Below are 19,028 nucleotides of genomic sequence, written 5' to 3' on the forward strand. Positions count from 1 at the left end.
AGGTCGCTGGTTCGAACCTCGACTCAGTTGGCATTTCTGTGTGGAGTTTGCATGTTTTCCCTGCATTTGCGTGGGATTCCCCCAGGTGCTCTAGTTTCCCCCACAGTCCTAAGGCATGTGGTACGGGTGAATTGGGTAGGCTAGATTGTCCGTAGTGTATAAGTGTGTGTGTGTGTGTGTGTGGATGTTTCCCAGAGAAGGGTTGCCGCTGGAAGGGCATCCGCTGTGTAAAAAATGTGCTAGATAAGTTGGCGGTTCATTCCGCTGTGGCATCCCCGGATTAATAAAGGGACTAAGCCGACAAGAAAATGAATGAATGAAAATGAATGAACATATTTAAGTGGATTGAACATAAAACAATTATTTTGTCCCCCAAAAAGCCTCAATATTTGTGTTGTTTCAGCTCATTTTAATTAAGTAGTTCAAACAAACAACAAACATCATTTTTGAGTGCATGAAGAAGCTACCTAATACTTGTTTACAAAGAAAAACCTCTTATTTTTCAGCATGTGAGTGGATGCCCTCAAAGCTAACAGGCATGAAATTAAAACCCACGACTCTTTGTATTTCATGGAGTCTTTAAAGTTCATTTCCTTGTATGATATTGATCAGTTTTTGTAGGCTATAGCCCAGTGTGGTCACAGCGATTGATCGAGTTAGATGATAAATGACAGTCTCGTTTCCCTCAGACGGGACGATGGCCGCTACTTTACTAATTTCCTCTGAGCTGTTCTGCTGCTCGGCTGTAAGCAAGTGTTCCCCGCGGATGCAGAAGTGGATGTATTGTGTTAGCATTGATTATGTAGCTGCTGTGTGATAAATATATCACAACTTGTGCCGAGTGAGGTGATCAGGTAGTCAATAGGCCTGCAATGATAGCAAGGTTTACCTGTGTTTGGAAAAGTTGTATCATTCCTGCTGTACATTTGGATGCTAAAGGCCTTGATCTTGAGCCTCCTTGTTCGAGTAACCAACTCTCATGCAAAGAATCGCCGGTTCGATCCCAGCTCAGACCAGGTTGGGTGCAGTAGGACTAGTGGGTTACACTTGGGTGCTCGTCCGGGATGGGAGTGAGGTTTAGGGGTGTGAATGTAACATAGGCCACCTAGCAAAGTGCTATGCAGGTAAACCTCACTGCTCGGACCTGAAAGGTGCTCTAGTGACATACGCTAGAGGCCATGGTCTTGAGCCTCCTTGTTAAAGCAACCGACTCCCATGCAAAGAATCACTGGTTCGATCCCAGCTCAAAACCAGTTAAGTGCTGTAGGACTGGTGGGTTAGACATGGGGGCTCGTCCTGGATGGAAGTTAGGTTTAGAGGCGTGAGTGTAATGGAGGCCAGCTAGCAAAGTGCTATGCAGGTAAACCTCACTCCTCTGACCTTAAAAGGTGCTCTAGCGACAGACGTTAGACGCCATGGTCTTGAGCTTTTTTTTAGAGCAAAGCAAACCACCATGCAAAGAATCGCCGGTTCAATCCCAGCTCAGACTGATTTTGATGCAGTAGGGCTGGTGGGTTACACTTGGGGGCTCGTCCGGGATGGGAGTGAGGTTTAGGGGGTGAGTGTAATGAAAGCCAGCTAGCGAAGTGCTAAACCTTACTCCTTTGACCTCTAAATGTGATTTAGCAATAGACGCTAGAGGCCATGGTCTTGAGCCTCCTTGTTAGAGCAACCAACTCTCATGCAAAGAATCGCTGGTTCGATCCCAGCACAGACCAGGTTAGATGCAGTAGGACTGGTGGGTTACACTTGGGGGCTCGTCCGGGATGGTAGTGAGGTTTAGGGGTGTGAATATAACGGAGGCCAGCTTGCAAAGTTCTATGCAGGTAAACCTCACTGCTCTGACCTCAAAAAGTGCTCTAGTGACATACGCTAGAGGCCATGGTCTTGAGCCTCCTTGTTAAAGCAACCGACTCCCATGCAAAGAATCGCTTGTTCGATCCCAGCTCAAAACGAGTTAAGTGCTGTGGGACTGGTGGGTTACACACGGGGGCTCGTCCGGGATAGAAGTTAGGTTTAGAAGCGTGAGTGTAATGGAGGCCAGCTAGCAAAGTGCTATGCAGGTTAACCTCACTTCTTTGACCTTAAAAGGTGCTCTAGCGACAGACGTTAGACGCCATGGTCTTGAGCAGTCTTGCAATGCAAACTCCCATGCAAAGAATCGCCAGTTCAATCCCAGCTCAGACTGGTTTTGATGCAGTAGGGCTGGTGGGTTACACTTGGGGGCTCGTCCCGGTTCGATCCCAGCTCAGACCAGGTTGGGTGCAGTAGGACTAGTGTGTTACACTTGGGGGCTCGTCCGGGATGGGAGTGAGGTTCAGGGGTGTGAATGTAACGGAGGCCAGCTAGCAAAGTGCTAAGCATGTAAACCTCACTGCTCTGACTTTAAAAGGTGCTCTAGTGACATACGTTAGAGGCCATGGTCTTGAGCCTCCTTGTTAGAGCAAGCAACTCCCATGCAAAGAATCGCCGGTTCGATCCCAGTTCAGACCGGGTTGGGTGAAATAGGACCGGTGGGTTACACTTAGGGGCTTGTCTGGTATGGGGGTGAGTGTAACGAAGGCCAGCTAAGGTAGTGCTTTGCAGTCAAACCTCACTCTTCTGACCTCTAAAGGTGCTCTAGCGACAGACACTAAAGGCCATGGTCTCGAGCCTCCTTGTCAAAGCAACCAACTCCCATGGAAAGAATCGCCAGTTCGATCCCAACTCAGACCGGATTGGGTGCAGTAGGACCGGTGGGTTACATTTGCTTAATTGTACACCATCATTGAATGAGGTGCCATTTACAGACTTTTAGAATGAAATGCTCCTCATCTGTAGTGATGGCTGCTTTTGAAGTGATTCTTTAGTTTCAAATCTGTGAATCTTATCGAATATTACAGTAATCTCATTGTCAGGTTCACCATAGTAGTCGGATCCAGTTACTATGGCCATTTATGTGAAGCTGCTTTGACACAATATACATTGTAAAAGCGCTATACAAATAAAGGAGAAAAAAAAAAGCTGATATTCAAAGTGTTATCTATTTAGGGACTTTACGCTACAGTATGTTCTGAAGTCTGTGCGTTAGGTTATGGCAATGAGGAAAAACCAGCAATCGCTGTGCATTAATGTGAAGTCTGGAAAGATCTTCACGTCTGATGAAATGCAGCATATACTCAGCTGGAGGAGCATGCATACTGTTAACGTTTAACTGGGTTTTTGGTACTTACATGAATAAATTATGTAAATGTACACAGTAGTTTCCACGGGAATTGTTGGAATTAAGGAAACTGGGAAAATGACGGAAATGGGAATATAATGAACCCAGATGAGGTTGCAGCATGTTTAAGATTGTACATAAGTAGGCCAGGGCTAGGTGTGCATTAAATGAGACTGCATAAAAAAATGAACATTTATATTTGTTTATTTTATGGAAAATATACACTTACCGGCCACTTTATTAGGTACGCCTCACTAGTACCGGATTGGACCCCCTTTTGCCGTCAGAACTGCCTCAATCCTTCGTGGCATAGATTCAACAAGCTACTGGAAATATTCCTCAGAGATTTTGCTCCATATTGGCTTGATAGCATCACGCAGTTGCAAATCTCCAGTTCCACCACATCCCGAAGGAGCTCTATTGGATTGAGATCTGGTGACTGTGGAGGCCATTTGAGTACAGTGAACTCATTGTCATGTTCACCAGTCTGAGATGATTGGCGCTTTATGACATGATGTGTTATCCTTCTGGAAGCAGCCATCAGAAGATGGGTACACTGTGGTCATAAAGAGATGGACATGGTCAGCAGCAATGCTCAGGTAGGCTGTGGCGTTGATGCTTAATTGGTACTAATGAGCTCAAAGTGTGCCAAGAAAATCTCCCCCACACCATTACACTACTACCACCAGCCTGAACAGCTGATACAAAGCAGGATGGATCCATGCTTTTATGTTGTTGACACCAAATTCTGACCCTAAAACAGCAGAAATCGAGACGTCGGAGTGTCTTGTGCTCATGTCATGTGATATCCCATGTGTTTGTTCCATGTGCTCCTGTTTACATCATGTGATTCCCTTGTTCAGTTTTCCCGCCATTCATTAGTGTCAGTAGCTCCACCTGTGTCACACTCCTGCTTGTAATCTGTTTAATCATGTCTTGTGCATTTGTGAGTTCACTTTATTCCTTTGTCTGGTATTATTTTGTCAAAACTCCTTGTCCTGTCAGCTATTGGTGAGACTTATATTGTAAATGTTTTTTCTATAATTCCTAAGAACTGTGCGTTTGTGAGTAACAAGCAAACTTGTGACAAGATATGAATGTAAGAAAAAATTCTGAATCTCTTGGTCAGATGCTTGCTTGATGAGCCACTGATGTCTCTCCATAGGAAACAGATGTATTATGTCACGCAAGCGTCAGTTTATCACTGTCAGACATCGGCCTGCATGATGGATGATGGATATTTAGCATGTGTGTGTGTGCCTTTTCCCCGGAGAAAGTGTGTTGTTACCTGTTGTCTGTCTGGCCAGTGTCTGTTTCTTCTGACCTTTAGTAACTTTATGTTTGCGTACATGCAGAAAAATCAATATTGCATTAATATTTTACATACCTGCTTGCTTCAAAATCACAACTCGGTGCTAAAATACAGAGGTGAGTTCAAGAGTATGCACTTAAAGTCCAATTATTTTCCTTTTGTTTCTTTTAATATTTCCCAAATTATGTTTAACAGAGCAAAGAATTTTTTCACAGCATTTCACAACATTAATCATCACATCTCACCTATATTTTGTGTAAATTCAACAGTAGAGAGTCGTGTACTGTAAAGCCTTTATTTACACTGTCTTGCGGGGTCATTTAAATGCCTGAGCCTCCAGTGAGTGTAAGTAAAGCAGTGAATGGAGCGCCAGTCTGGTGAGTCAACAGGGCCAAACTGCTGACCGACCCTTGCAAAACACTTCAATCTCTGCACGCTGAGCTTCACTGCTCCCCTGGGCTTGATTGATTGATTCGCCAGCCAATCAGAACACATCAGTCCCCGACACTAAAGGCATCCATTTATATACAGCCTGTCAGGCAGACGCTGTAGTGCAGATTGAGCTTCTGGAAGGAGTCTGCAAATGTATTTATACTGTATGTAATTCTTTAATATTTTTTTCCAGTTCTGTATAACAGAGATTTTCAAATACATTTATAAATATAGTAGTTTTTATAGCTAATTTCTAATAACTGATTTATTTTATCTTTGTCATGATGACAGCACATACTATTTAACTATTTTTTATCAATAGTATTCAGCTTAAAGTGACATGGCTTAACTAGCTTAATACGGTTAAGCTCGGGTAATTAGGTGTGCCATTGTATAATGATAGTTTGTTCTGTAGACAATCTAAATAAAATATTGCTTAAGGGGGCTACTGATACCAGTAATCAGCTTAAAGTGACATATAAAGGCTTAACTAGCTTAATAAAGTAAAGCTTGGGTAAATAGGCAGGCCGTAGTATAATGATAGTTTGTTCTGTAGACAATCAAAAGAAAATATTGCTTTAGGGGGCTAATGATACCAGTAATCAGCTTAAAGTGACATGTAAAGTCTTAACTAACTTAATAAGGTTAAGGTCGGGTAATTAGGCAGGCCATTGTGTAAAGATAGTTTGTTCTGTAGACACTTAATAAAAATATTGCTCAAGGGGGCTACTGATAACAGTATTTAGCTTAAAGTGACATGTAAAGTCTTAACTAACTTAATAAGGTTAAGCTCGGGTAATTAGGCAGGCCATTGTATAAAGATAGTCTGTTCTGTAGACAATCAAAAGAAAATATTGCTCAAAGGGGCTAATGATATCAGTATTCAGCTTAAAGTGACATGTAAAGTTTTAACTAACTTAAGGTTAAGCTCGGGTAATTAGGCAGGCCATTGTGTAAAGATAGTTTGTTCTGTCGATAATCAAAATAAAATATTGCTCAAGGGGGCTACTGATACCAGTATTTAGCTTAAAGTGACATGTAAAGTCTTAACTAACTTAATAAGGTTAAGGTCGGGTAATTAGGTAGGCCATTGTATAATGATAGTTTGCTCTGTAGACAATCAAAATAAAATGTTGCTTAAGGGTGCTAATGATACTAGTATTCAGCTTAAAGTGACATGTAAAGGCTTAACTAGCTTAATAAGGTTAAGCTCGGGTGATTAGGCAAGCCATTGTATAATGATAGTTTGTTCTGTAGACAACTGAAATAAAATGCTGCTTAAGGGGCTAATAATATCTACCTTAAATATATATTTTTTTAAATTTTAAACTGCTATACTAGCTGAAATAAAACAAATAAGAAAGAAGCAGAAATAATATTATAGGAAATACTGTGAAAAATTCCTTGCTCCACTAAGTATCACTATATTTAACAGGAGGGATAATAATTTTGCCCTTAACTTTATACACTGCTCCCTCGCTAAAACGCAGGTTCACCTTTTGCGGCGTCGCAGTTTCGTGGATTTCTTCAGTGCAATTTGTCATGCTTTCTTTTTATTTTTACAGTGCATTGTGTTCTGCGTCCTGATTGGCTGTAGAACAAAGTCAATCAATCTCTTTCATGCCGTCTCTCCTGTACGGTACAGAATGCATTCAGCTTGCCAAATGTACACATTTGCTAGCAGTGTGACACTGAAGTGCTGTACTTCTTGCAAGTTTTCTCCCCAACAAACCCCACAGTGTCGACAAAACATTCTGCACAGTCAAGGGCACCCAAAAGGCAGAGAAAGATGCTAACCATCGCACAAAAAGTTGGACTTCTGGACATGTCAAAAGTAGAAGTTGCATAGCTGTAGAGCGCCATTACAGAATGAATAAATCTTCAGTTTGTTACATATAGAAGAAGGGAAATATCATAAGGACGACAGCAGCTATGCCTATTTATTTTAATAAATATGCAAAAAAAGGTTGTGATTGTCCACAACAAGACCATCATAAGGGCGGAGTCTGCTTTATGCCTCATTCACACTTGCAGCGGCTTTGTAGCTGCCTGTTGCTCTGGGTGGCGACCTGCTTCAAACGCAGGGGTGTGTAGATATATACAGCACAAATACATCCGGCCACTGAGCGAGCTGGCAGAGGATCATGTGAGCTGTACTGGGGCTCCTATTGGGTGTCGCTCAACAAAGTTGCTCTGCATTTGCATGAAGCTGAAGGATTCTCAACCCACCTGGTCGCGTAGACGCAGACCGCTGGAAGTCGCTCGCTCTCCGCTGAAATGAACTGTCTCTTGTCGCTTTGCCGCTGAGAGTCGCTTGTAGTGTGAATGAGGCTTTAGCTTTGTGGATCAGTGACTGCAGGAAACATGTTAATGCCTGTGTGGGAAAGGTGTATAAAGTGTGTAGCGAGGGGTTTTACAGCCTTGTCATCTATAACATCTGTATATATTTGACATCTAAATTGTATAAATTAGACATCTATAACAATTGTAAAAAATAAAGCTGAGTACTTCATGGATTTCGCCTGTCGCGGGTTATTTTTTAGGACATAACTCCTGCGATTAACAAGGGACCATTGTATATACATTTATAAACACAAACACACGCACACACATAGGTGTCACATCTAGTAATAAAACACAGTAAAGACAATTTTGGTGTTTTTTTTTATATTAATTATTGTTTTAATGCTAAAGTTGAGGTGATGTTGTGATATACATGATATTTGTCTAGTGTTGTTGAATGCATAAGTTTGCATGTTCTCCCCGTGTTGGTGTGGGATTTCTCCATATGCGCCATAGGGGAATTGATTAACTAAATTGGCCGTAGTGTATGGGTGTGTGTGTGTGTGTTAATTAGAGTGTATGGGTGTTGAGTTGTGGCTGGAAGGGCATCAGCTGTGTAAAACAAATGCTGGAATAGTTGGCGGTTCATTCCGCTGTGGCAACCTCTGAAATAAGAGACTAAGTGGAAAGAAAATGAATGAACGAATTAATAAACCTCTCTCTTTCTCTCTCTCTCTCACTCTTTTAGGGGGGATATTTGAATCCATCGAAAGTGGCCCATCAGGTGCTGAAGAACTTGCCTTTAAGTTTGCTTTAAATACAATCAACAGGAACAGAACTTTACTGCCAAACACCACACTCACATACGACATCCAGCGGATAAACATCCACGACAGCTTCGAGGCCTCCAGAAAAGGTAAAGTGTCTCCAGCCGCCTGTCTAATCAAAATTATTAGCTTAGTTAAACTATTTTAAGGTCAATATTTGTTTCAATTGTCTAGATAACCAACTATCTTTACAGAATGGCTTGCCTAATTACCCGAACTGAACCTTATTAAGCTAGCTAAGCCTTTAATGTCACTTTAAGCTGAATACTGGTATCGTTAGCCACCTAAAGCAATATTTTCTTTTGATTGTCTACAGAACAAACTATCATTATACAATGGCCTACCTAATTACCCGAGCTTAATCTTATTAAGCTAGTTAAGCCTTTAATGTCACTTTAAGCTGAATACTGGTATCATTAGCCACCTAAAGCAATACTGTCTTTTGATTGTCTACAGAACAAACTATCATTATACAATGGCCTGCCTAATTACCCGAGCTTAACCTTATTAAGCTAGTTAAGCTAGTGAAGCTGAATACTAGTGTCTTGAAAAAATCTAGTCTAATATTATTTACTCTCATCATGGCAAAGATAAAATAAAGGAGTTATTAAAACTATTATGCTTAGAAATGTGCTTGAAAAAATCCCTCTGTTAAACAGAAATTGGGGTAAAAAGGATACAGGAGAGCTAATAATTCTGGCTTCAACTGTATATCAGAGACTGAACTCACTGAAGTGTGTTTCTGCTGCATATGCAGAGAGAATGGATTGGTTTTAGGTAATGATTCAGAAGGGGTGATTCAGTAAATACCCCTGGGACAGGTCTGCAGGCTGCCGTCATCTGTCATTTACACGCTGGGGAAACATCTGAATTCTCTTATAATCATTATACACTTCATTAGCCGCTGCCACTGGAACTGCACTGCTTTCCATGCCACTTTATTTAAAGATTACAAAGATGCAATTAAACGCAGCGGTTCTGCCAGAAAACTGGGGGTAATAAAAGTACAGTAAATGAGCTCAGTGTTACCATTGTTGCACAAAAATTATTATTTTGGACAGCATTGTAACTTTACTCTTGTGTGGATTGGGCTTTGCATAAAGTGAAATTCATTTATACTCTTTTGCCAGCTTGTAAATATATTATATTATTCACAACAATATTACATTTAATCCACAGTCTGAGCATGGAATGGTCTGTACATACATGTTAATCTTACAATTGCAAAAAAAATTAAATAAAATAAAAAAATAAAAATCAATAATATAAAATATCAATAAAATAAAAATAATATAAAATAAAATAAAATATCAAAAAATAAAAATATTAAAGCATTATATTAAAACTTAAAAAATAAATAAATAAATAAAATACTAATAAAATAAAATTAGCAAAGCATTGTTAAAAATGAAATAAAAGCTAAATAAATACAATAAAATAAAATTGAAAATAAAATAAAATAAATACAATAAAATAAAATTTAATTAAAAATAAATAAAAATACAGTAAAATAAAATAATAATAAAATAAAATTTGCAAAGCATAATTAAAAATGAATAAAATAAATATAAATATAATGAAATAAAATTAAAAATAAATAATAAGAATTTAAAAAATAATAATAAAATAAAATTAGCAAAACATTATGAAAAACTTTAATAAAATAAATACAATTTAATAAAATTAAAAATAAATACAAATAATATAAATACAAATAAATAAAACAAAAAATAAATAAATAAAATAAATGCAATTAAATAAAAATAACAATAAATAAAATAAAATAAAGGCAATTAAATAAAAATACAAATAAAATGTCTATAAAATATAAATAAGATAAAATATCAATAAAAATAAAACAGCAATAACATTTTTATTAAATAAAAAAATCTTAACATAATTTCTGGATCTAAAATCTGAATTGTGAAACAACTCATGCACTTGTAATTGTGAAAAAAATAAAAGAATAGTTCACCCAAAAAAATAAAAAACTCCATCATCATTTATTCAACCTCCAAACCTGTTGAATAAAATCTGTCAAGTAAAAAAGAAGAAATTTCAAAGAATGTTGAAAAACAGCAGCCATTGATTCCATAATAATTTATGTTCCTACTGTGGGTGTGAATGTCTGCTGGTTTAACACATTACTCAGAATATCTTGCTTTCTGGGGGTGAACTATCCCTTTAAGCTGCAGTTCTGTAAAAAAAAGGAAACAACTTAATTGTAAACAGTTTATGAGTATAAAATATCAGAATTCTTGTTTTTTGTTATCAAGAAGTGCTATATGAAATTGCATCTGAATAGGAAAATTTGCATTCAATTAATATAAAATTAATGTAGTATAATATAATTCTCCACATTTACATAAGTAAATACATAATCTCAATTATAAAAATATGACTTAACATATTACTTTACGTCTATCAAAACTGTATTGTACATAAATCATATAACCATATGCATATTATTAAATTAAAATTAAGTTAATATAAGAAGTGAATAAATTTATATAAATATACTATTTTAAAAATTTAAATATAATATACTATAATATACTATAATATAATATAATATAATATAATATAATATAATATAGTATAATATAATACAGTATAATATAATATAATATAATATAATATAATATAATATAATATAATATAATATAATATAATATAATATAATATAATATAATATAATATAAAATAATATAATACAATACAATACAATGCAGTAGAATAGAATAGAATAGAATAGAATAGAATAGAATAGAATAGAATAGAATAGAATAGAATAGAATAGAATATGGACATAATGATGGGCAAAAATAAATAAATCTGTGTATTTCTCTGATGCAGATTCAGTGTTTGTCTACTTACACATAAACTAGAGTCCAGAAGGTGACTAAAGCAGTTTTTCATCACTGTGTGTTGTGTTTGTCCAGCTTGTGACCAGCTCTCTCTGGGAGTGGCTGCCATCTTCGGGCCCTCGCACAGCTCCTCTGCCAACGCGGTGCAGTCCATCTGTAACGCTCTCGGGGTGCCACACATACAGACCAAGTGGAAGCACCAAGTGTCAGACAACCGAGACTCCTTCTACGTCAACCTGTACCCCGACTTCTCCTCCCTCAGCAGGGCCATTTTAGACCTGGTGCACTTCTTCAAGTGGAAAACGGTCACCGTGGTTTATGACGACAGCACAGGTGAGAGCTAGTTCACTGCTGCGGCACACTGTGCACTACAGTTGAGTTATTATTTAAAGATGTTTAACAGCAAGGTTTTTTTTTTTTACAGTATTTCCTATAATGTTTTTTTTCTTCTGTAGAAAGTCTTATTTGTTTTATTTTTGCCAAACCATTTTAAGGTCAATTTTTTTTATTGTCTACAGAACAAACCACTGTTATAAAATGACTTGCATAATTTACCCAATTAACCTAATTAAGAAAAACAATATACATGGGGGTTAATAAAATATGGGGGCTAAAAATTTAGACTTCAACTGGATGTACGTATGCACTTACTTACACACTCAACAGTGTTGTATATGAATTTTAACTAATTAAAATGAAACTAATAAAAACTATCCCTAGAGGATCCAAGTTGACTAATGTGCTTCACAATAACTCAAAACTACAATCAACAAGTCAAAGACAAGAACAATTAAAAAATACAAAAGAATCAAATAAAAAAAAACTTTTACTTGCACAAAAGCGAGTAAAATGTGAAATACAATTCAACTTTTAACATTTTAGCCAAGACTTAGCAATCAACAAAGTTGCCAAAAAGACTTAAAGTATCAAAAAGTCCCAAAGTCTCAAAGAAGTCTCAAAAGAAGTCTTAAAAGTTTCAGAAGTCTCAAATGTCAAAAAAAACTCAAAGTGTCAAAAGAAGTCTTAAAATAAGTCTTAAAATAAGTCTTAAAAGTCTCAAAAAGTCTCAAAAAAGTCTTAAAAGAAGTCTTAAAATAAGTCTCAAAAAGTCTCAAAAAGTCTCAAAAATGTCTAAAAAGAAGTCTCAAAAGAAGTCTCAAAAGTTTCAGAAGTCTCAAGTCTCAAAAAAACTAAAGTCTCAAATAAGTCTTAAAAGAAGTCTTAAAATAATTCTTAAGTCTCAAAAGTCTCAAAAAACTCAACAAGTCTCAAATAACTTTTAAAGTCTTAAAATTCTCAAAGTCTCAAATAAGTCTCAAATAAGTCTCAAAATAAGTCTCAAAAAAGTCTTAAAATAAGTCTTAAAATAAGTCTTAAAAGTCTCAGAAAAGTCTCAAAAGTCTCAAAGTCTCAAAAATGTCTCAAAAGAAGTCTTAAAATAAGTCTTAAAAGTCTGAAAAGAAGTTTCAAAAGTCTCAAAAAATCTCCAAAAAAGTCTAAAAAAAGTCTCAAAAAGCCTCAAAAAAGTAAAAAGTGTCAAAGTTTCAAAAAAGTATTTAAAAATTTCAGTCTCAAAAAATGTAACTAGTCAAAAAGTCTAAAAATGTTTAAAAAAAAATAAAATCTAAAAAAAAATTCTCAAGTCTCAAATAGTCTCAAAATAAGTCTCAAAAGTCTCAGAAAAAAATCTTTAAAAAAAGACTCAAAAGAAGTTTTAAAAGTCTCAAGAAAATAAAAAAAGTTTCAAAAGCCTCAAAGTAAAACAAAATCTAAAAAAGATTACAGATTTTAAAGAAAGATTAAAAAGAAAAAGTAAAAAGATTTTAAAGTCTCAAAGTCTCAAAGTAAAAAAAAAAAGTATAAAAGTGTATCAAAAAAATTTTAAAGTCTAAAAAAGTCTTAAAATAGTCTCAAAAGAATTCTTAAAAGTCTCAAAGTCTTAATATGGTAAAATCGCCAATTGGGGAAATTATTGACCAAACTTCCCAAAAGTTATTAATTATACAGTTAATATAATAGCATTCACCATTAGGAAGTGACAAAATCATTCACGTAGAAGAATTTTGCTTTCACAATCAAACATAAATCAAGTAATCCAACCCCAGTGATAAAAGCTCCACCCTTACTGCTACTGAGCAAATCTCAATCACTGAGTGTGTGCGGTCTTCAACATTACACTTCTTTTTAACCTTTGAATAAGTAAATCATGTGGTTATTTAAAGTGCATTTATTCTTTTTACTTACCTTAATAGGTTTTACAAATGTAAGTAAATTAATCATAAAAAAAGATGTTGTCCCCCTAAATAACTCAAGAATTGTGTTGATTCTGCTCATTTTAAAAAGAAAAAGTAGTTTAAACAAGCAGCAAAAGCAGTTATTAGAGTGTACGATTTGGAACTGGGTTTTTGCATGATTTCAGCTGGAAGGCATCCCCTGCGTAAAACATATGCTGGATTAGTTGTCGAGTCATTCCACTGTGGCCCCTGATAAATAAGAGAAGCAAAAAAATGAATGATTTGGGACACACCAATTGTGATTATTCTCCAGACTTGACCCTTTGGCCCAAACTTTGTCCCCCATTCCCTGGTCTCCGTCTGGCCTACAGTTCGTCCAAACCCTCCCTGGTTGACGGGCTCTGTTTGAACAGTAGGCAGCAAGTGGTGTCGCAGTCAGAGGTACATTCGCCATATGCCAGAGGTCGCCTCAGGAGCAAACTCGCCAGCTACAGGATTTGCTGCCAGAATTTTCTCGTTCGCTCTTCTGCACAGCAACAACACACTGTTATTTGGCGACACTGTCTTCATGTGTGGCACAACAAAGGCCGAGGGATGTTTGATGTGTTATTATGGAAGCTTGTTTCCAGTATAGAATTAAATAAATAAATAAACAAAAAAAATATTAATAACAATGATAATAAAATATACAAATAATAATAATAATAATAATAATAATAATTGTTATAAAAATATTAATAATAATAACGTTTTATGAATACAATTTAGTTTTTTAAGAGTTGTGCGTGAATACAAGCTTGTTTCCACAATGGAAAGAAATGTATGAATCCATTAAAAACAACAACAACAAAAACAACAAATAATAATATTAATAATAACAACAACAATAATAATAATAATAAATACATTACTATTACATAAAAAAGATAAATAACAACATCAATAATGATAAATAAATAAACAAATAACAACAGAAATAGTATTATTAATATCAATAATAATAATAATAATAATAATAATAATAATAATAATAATAATAATAAAAATAATATGAAATACCAATTACATTGCTAATAGATAAAATAAATAAATAACAAGCAATAATTATAAAAATAAACAAATAATAACATAAATAATTCTAATAATAATAATAATAATAATAATAATAATATTAATAAAAATAATAAAAATAATAAATACATTACTAATAAATAAAATAGATAAATAACAACATCAATAATAATAAATAAATAAACAAATAAAAACAGAAATAATAATAATAATAATAATAATAATAATAATAATAAAAAAAAAATAATAATAATAATAATAATAATAATCATTATAAATACATTACTAATAAATTAAATAAATAACAGCCAACAATAATAAATAAATAAATAAACAAATAATAACATTAATAATAATAATAATAATAATAATGGTTCACTTATACAATTCAGTTTTTTTCAGAAATGTGTAAGAATTTGCATTCTTAACTCTTTCTTTTAAAATTATAGTATATTATATTATATTATATTATATTATATTATATTATATTATATTATATTATATTATATTAAGATATATATTAAGATTATAATTACATGGTAATAATTTTGAGAGTACAAATTAGTATTTAATTAACACATTAATAAAATAATAGTTAAATCAATTAATAAATAAACAAGTAAGCAACTGGATGAATGAACAATAGAATGAACAAACGAATGAATGAACAAACGAACAAATGAACGAATGGCTTCTTAATTTAAGATTTATTCAATCAATGCAAACAAAGTTATAACCACTCGTTTACTAAACAAAGGTACAGTAAAGAGCTCTCTCATACTATATAATGCATCACATAAAATCCATATAATATTACTGTACTTACTGCACACTATGTATGTAAATCATCTTCAAATGCAATGTTTTCAGCAATTGGTCTTTCAAAGAAACCAAATTATTTTATAATACATCCTGATTCCATGACTATATTCCCCAATTTTTGCTTAATGGAGAGATTTTCATTTTCAACATATTTCTAAGCATAATATAATAGTGTTAATAACTCATCTCTAAAAACTAATTCTTTTATCTCTGCTATGATGACAGTAAATAATATTGCACTAGATATTGTTCAAGATACTAGTATTCAGCCTTAAGTGACATTTAAAGGCTTAACAAGCTTAATAAGGTTATGTTCGGGTTATTAGGTAGGCCATTTATTACAGTGGTTTGTTCTGTAGACAATCCAATATAAATATTGCTTTAGGGGGTTAATAATATTGACCTTAAAATGGCTATAAAAAATCTAAAAAAATTCATCTAAAAAAATCTTTTCTAGCCGAAAAAAAACAAATAAGATTTTTTTCTAGAAGAAAAAATATAGAAAATACTGTGGAAATTTCCTTGCTCTGTTAAACATCATTTGGGAAATATTTGAAAATGAAAAGAAAAATCCCAGAAGGACGAATAATTTTGACTTCAGCTGTATGATGGACACAAGAATAGACAGGATAACGTGTAAATGCTCACACAAGCTGGAGTCCTGCGTTTTTCTGTACAACGGCTTCATGAACGAATGCAAACAAGCAAATCAATAGCAATAATGGCATTCCCTAATGGCTCCGCTCTGAAATGGAAAACGTGGACTGACAGCCGGCAACACAAAGCTCTGTCAACACGGCTCAGCTGTCGGCTTCAAAATGCTGTTAGAAAAATGAGCGTGAGGCACAGACAGCGTTTTTCACATGCTATACACTCTTAAAAGCAGAAGGGTTTTGATTTCTGCAGCGATGGCATTGGATTAACCTTACAGTGAGCTGTTCTTGAAGGGATAGTTCAGCCAAACTATGACATTTTGTGTCATTCTTCAAAGTATCTTTTTTTGTGTTTAAAAGAAAACAGAAATTTGTAAAGCTTTGAAAGCAGTCAAGAGAGAGTAAATGAGAACTTAATTTTCATTTTTGGAGTCGAGAAAACACAGGGAAACAAAATTATTTAATTATTTTATTTAAAAGTAAATTCAACAAATCCCAACTCAACAAAACCCTTTTACTAAATGTTGACTTTATTTAAATAAAATAAAATAAAATAAAATAAAATAAAATAAAATAAAATAAAATAAAATAAAATAAGCAAAGCATTAAAACACGCAAAAAACAATTAAAAATAAATCAAAACAAATACAGTTAAATAAAATTATAAATATATAAAATTAAAATTAATTAAATTAAATTAAACCAGCAAAGCATTAAAGCTATTTAAGTAAAAAATTAAATTAAAAATAAAATAATAAATATTAAATTAAATAATTATAAATAAAATAAAAAAATCATAACGAATTTTAAAATAAAAATTAAATAATAAAAATTTAATGAAATATTTAAAAATGAAGTTAAATTAGCAAATAATCAAAGCATTTTAATAAATACAAATAAATAAAATTACAAATAAAATAAATTTTAATAAAATTAAATAAATTAGCAAATAATTAAATTAGTTTAATTAAGATTTAATAAAATAGAAAATAAAATTAGCAAAGCATTAAACAACTTTAAATAAAAAATAATTAAAAACAAAACAACATAAATACAATACAATAAAATAAAAAATAAAAATGAAATAAAATAAATAAAATTTGCCTAGCATTAAAGCATTTTAACTTAACAATCACAATTAAAATGAATTAAAAATAATGTAATGAAAAGTAAGTAAAATAAAATAATAAAAAACTAAATAAAATAAAAAATAAGACAAAATAAAATAAATACAATAAAATAAATTTAATTAAATAAATTAGCTAAGCATTAAAGCATTTTAAATTAAATATTTAAATTAAAACTAAAACTAAATGAATACAATTGGAAAAAAAATGTTTAGAATTAAAGCACTTTAAAATAAATTAAGTAAAATAAAAAAAAAATAAAGTTAAATAAATATAAAAAATGAAGTAAAATATTTTTTTATTGAGAAGCAATTTTAGTTAGTTTTGTTCAGATGTATTAAATATGATATGGATGCAGATTTGTGCATATTTCAGTAAGTAATATGTTATTTGCCTATTTAAACATAATATTTTATAAAACTCACAATATATATATATAAAAAATTTGGAATTCATAATGTGATTATTCAACTGGGGAAGTATGGCGATAACTTTATTCATTTATTTATTTATTTACTCATTTACATACTATATTTAACTGCCGTGCCAAAATATTTAATCACCCATTACTCCATTAAAAATATGTCAGAAACCTTACGCCTTTAACAACCAGTAGGATAAGAAATATGATAGAAGTCAATGTCTACTGGTTTCCAACATTTTTCAAAGTATCTTCTTTTGTGTAAAACAAGAAAAAAAATTTACTTATAATGGTTTACACTGCAAAAAGTGCTTTTATTATTATGTTTTGTCTTGTTTCCAGTCCAAATATCTAAAATATCTTGTTTTATGAACTAATATGTCAAGATTAAGTGAGATTTTCCTTAAATCAAACTAATCTTGTGTTTTTTTTTCCCTTTTGATATAAGATTATCTTGCTTGTTTTAAGGAAAAACTTTCTTAATTTTGACATTTTATTTTTTAAAACAAGAATTGTTAGATATTTGGACTAGAAATGAGACAAAAACTCTAAGTAAGACTCTAAGTAAGATATTTTTTGCAGTGTAGAACAGTATAAAAGATAGATTGATAAAGATAATTTATATTTATCACTTTAAAACAACTATTATTTATTTTCTTTATGTAAAAAAACATTTTAATAATAATAAAAACAGCAGCAGAAAAACATCTGTTGTCCATCTGAATGGTTCTACTGCAGATAAAGACTCCACATTAATCCATAAATGCCAATAAATCATATTATTTTTAAGAGAGCACAATGATCGTAGATACAGGATAAGACAAAGTGTTGAAAAAGGAGCTTAAGGCAGCTGATGTGTGCAAGCACAGAATAAAACGAGCTCTATTAGCAGGATGTGTCAGCTATAAAAGAGCGCTGATAATTTATACTTTGATATGCGAGTTGTCAAAGCAAATGCGAGGCGTCTAAAGCAGTGTGTGTCTGCAGTGCACAAAACAAATGCTGCTAAATTATTTAATGTGTCGAGGGAAATGCATTAATAGGTTATGCATATGCCATTCGTGGACAAACCGCATCCGCAGAGAGGAACAGTGCTGATCAACATTGCAAATCTGAATGCAGAGAAGTCAATGATGTCTTTTTTAATGACCACTGTATTCTTAAATATTGTTTTCAGGATCCAGGATCAGCTCTGTTTATTACATGTTTTACAGCTAAAATATGGTAAAACTTTACCAGGAGGTTGTATTAATGTTAACATAAGCAAACAATGAACATTCTCTACAGTATTTGTTCATTTTGATGAAAATACAGTTTATGTTAGTTCATTAATTCACAGTGCATTAACTAATGTTAACACACATGAACTTGGATGTTAATAATGCATTAGTAAATGCTGAATTATGATTAATAATGCAGTGCAAATGTGTATTGCTCATGTTAGTTAATGCATTAACGAATGTAACTTATTGTAAAGTGTGACCAAAAATACTTTTGTGTTGTCTCTACTAAAAACAACTATTTCTGAATTGCAGTCAGGCGTTTATATTGGAGTTGAATTGGGTCATAAATGTTAAAATACTGATTCAAATATGTAAGCTCTCGACATACTGTAACAATTGTGCATCACACACTTTAAAAAGCAGTGCTACATAACTATATTTAAATGGGTTTCTGGGACCAAAAAGAACAGCTAAAGAACCAATACTGCTATACCTAAATTTGATTCCCCCATGATTATGAGCTATATAACCACTAAAAAGCACCTCAGTTACTA

The 19,028-nt window shown here is 33.0% G+C and overlaps 1 protein-coding gene across 12 annotated transcripts in view; it reads left to right on the top strand.

The window, feature by feature from the left end:
• Positions 1-19,028, top strand: part of grik2 (glutamate receptor, ionotropic, kainate 2) — a 330,719-nt gene that overhangs the window by 100,763 nt on the left and 210,928 nt on the right. For all 12 annotated transcript variants that reach the window (XM_087285783.1, XM_087285788.1, XM_087285789.1 and 9 more), the window contains 2 exon segments: positions 7,978-8,145; positions 10,999-11,256. In XM_087285783.1, coding sequence (XP_087141909.1) covers positions 7,978-8,145; positions 10,999-11,256 — 426 coding nt within the window.

Source organism: Danio rerio, chromosome 16, assembly GCF_052040795.2.
Source record: "Danio rerio strain M-AB ecotype USA chromosome 16, GRCz13ab, whole genome shotgun sequence".
Taxonomy (NCBI): domain Eukaryota; kingdom Metazoa; phylum Chordata; class Actinopteri; order Cypriniformes; family Danionidae; genus Danio; species Danio rerio.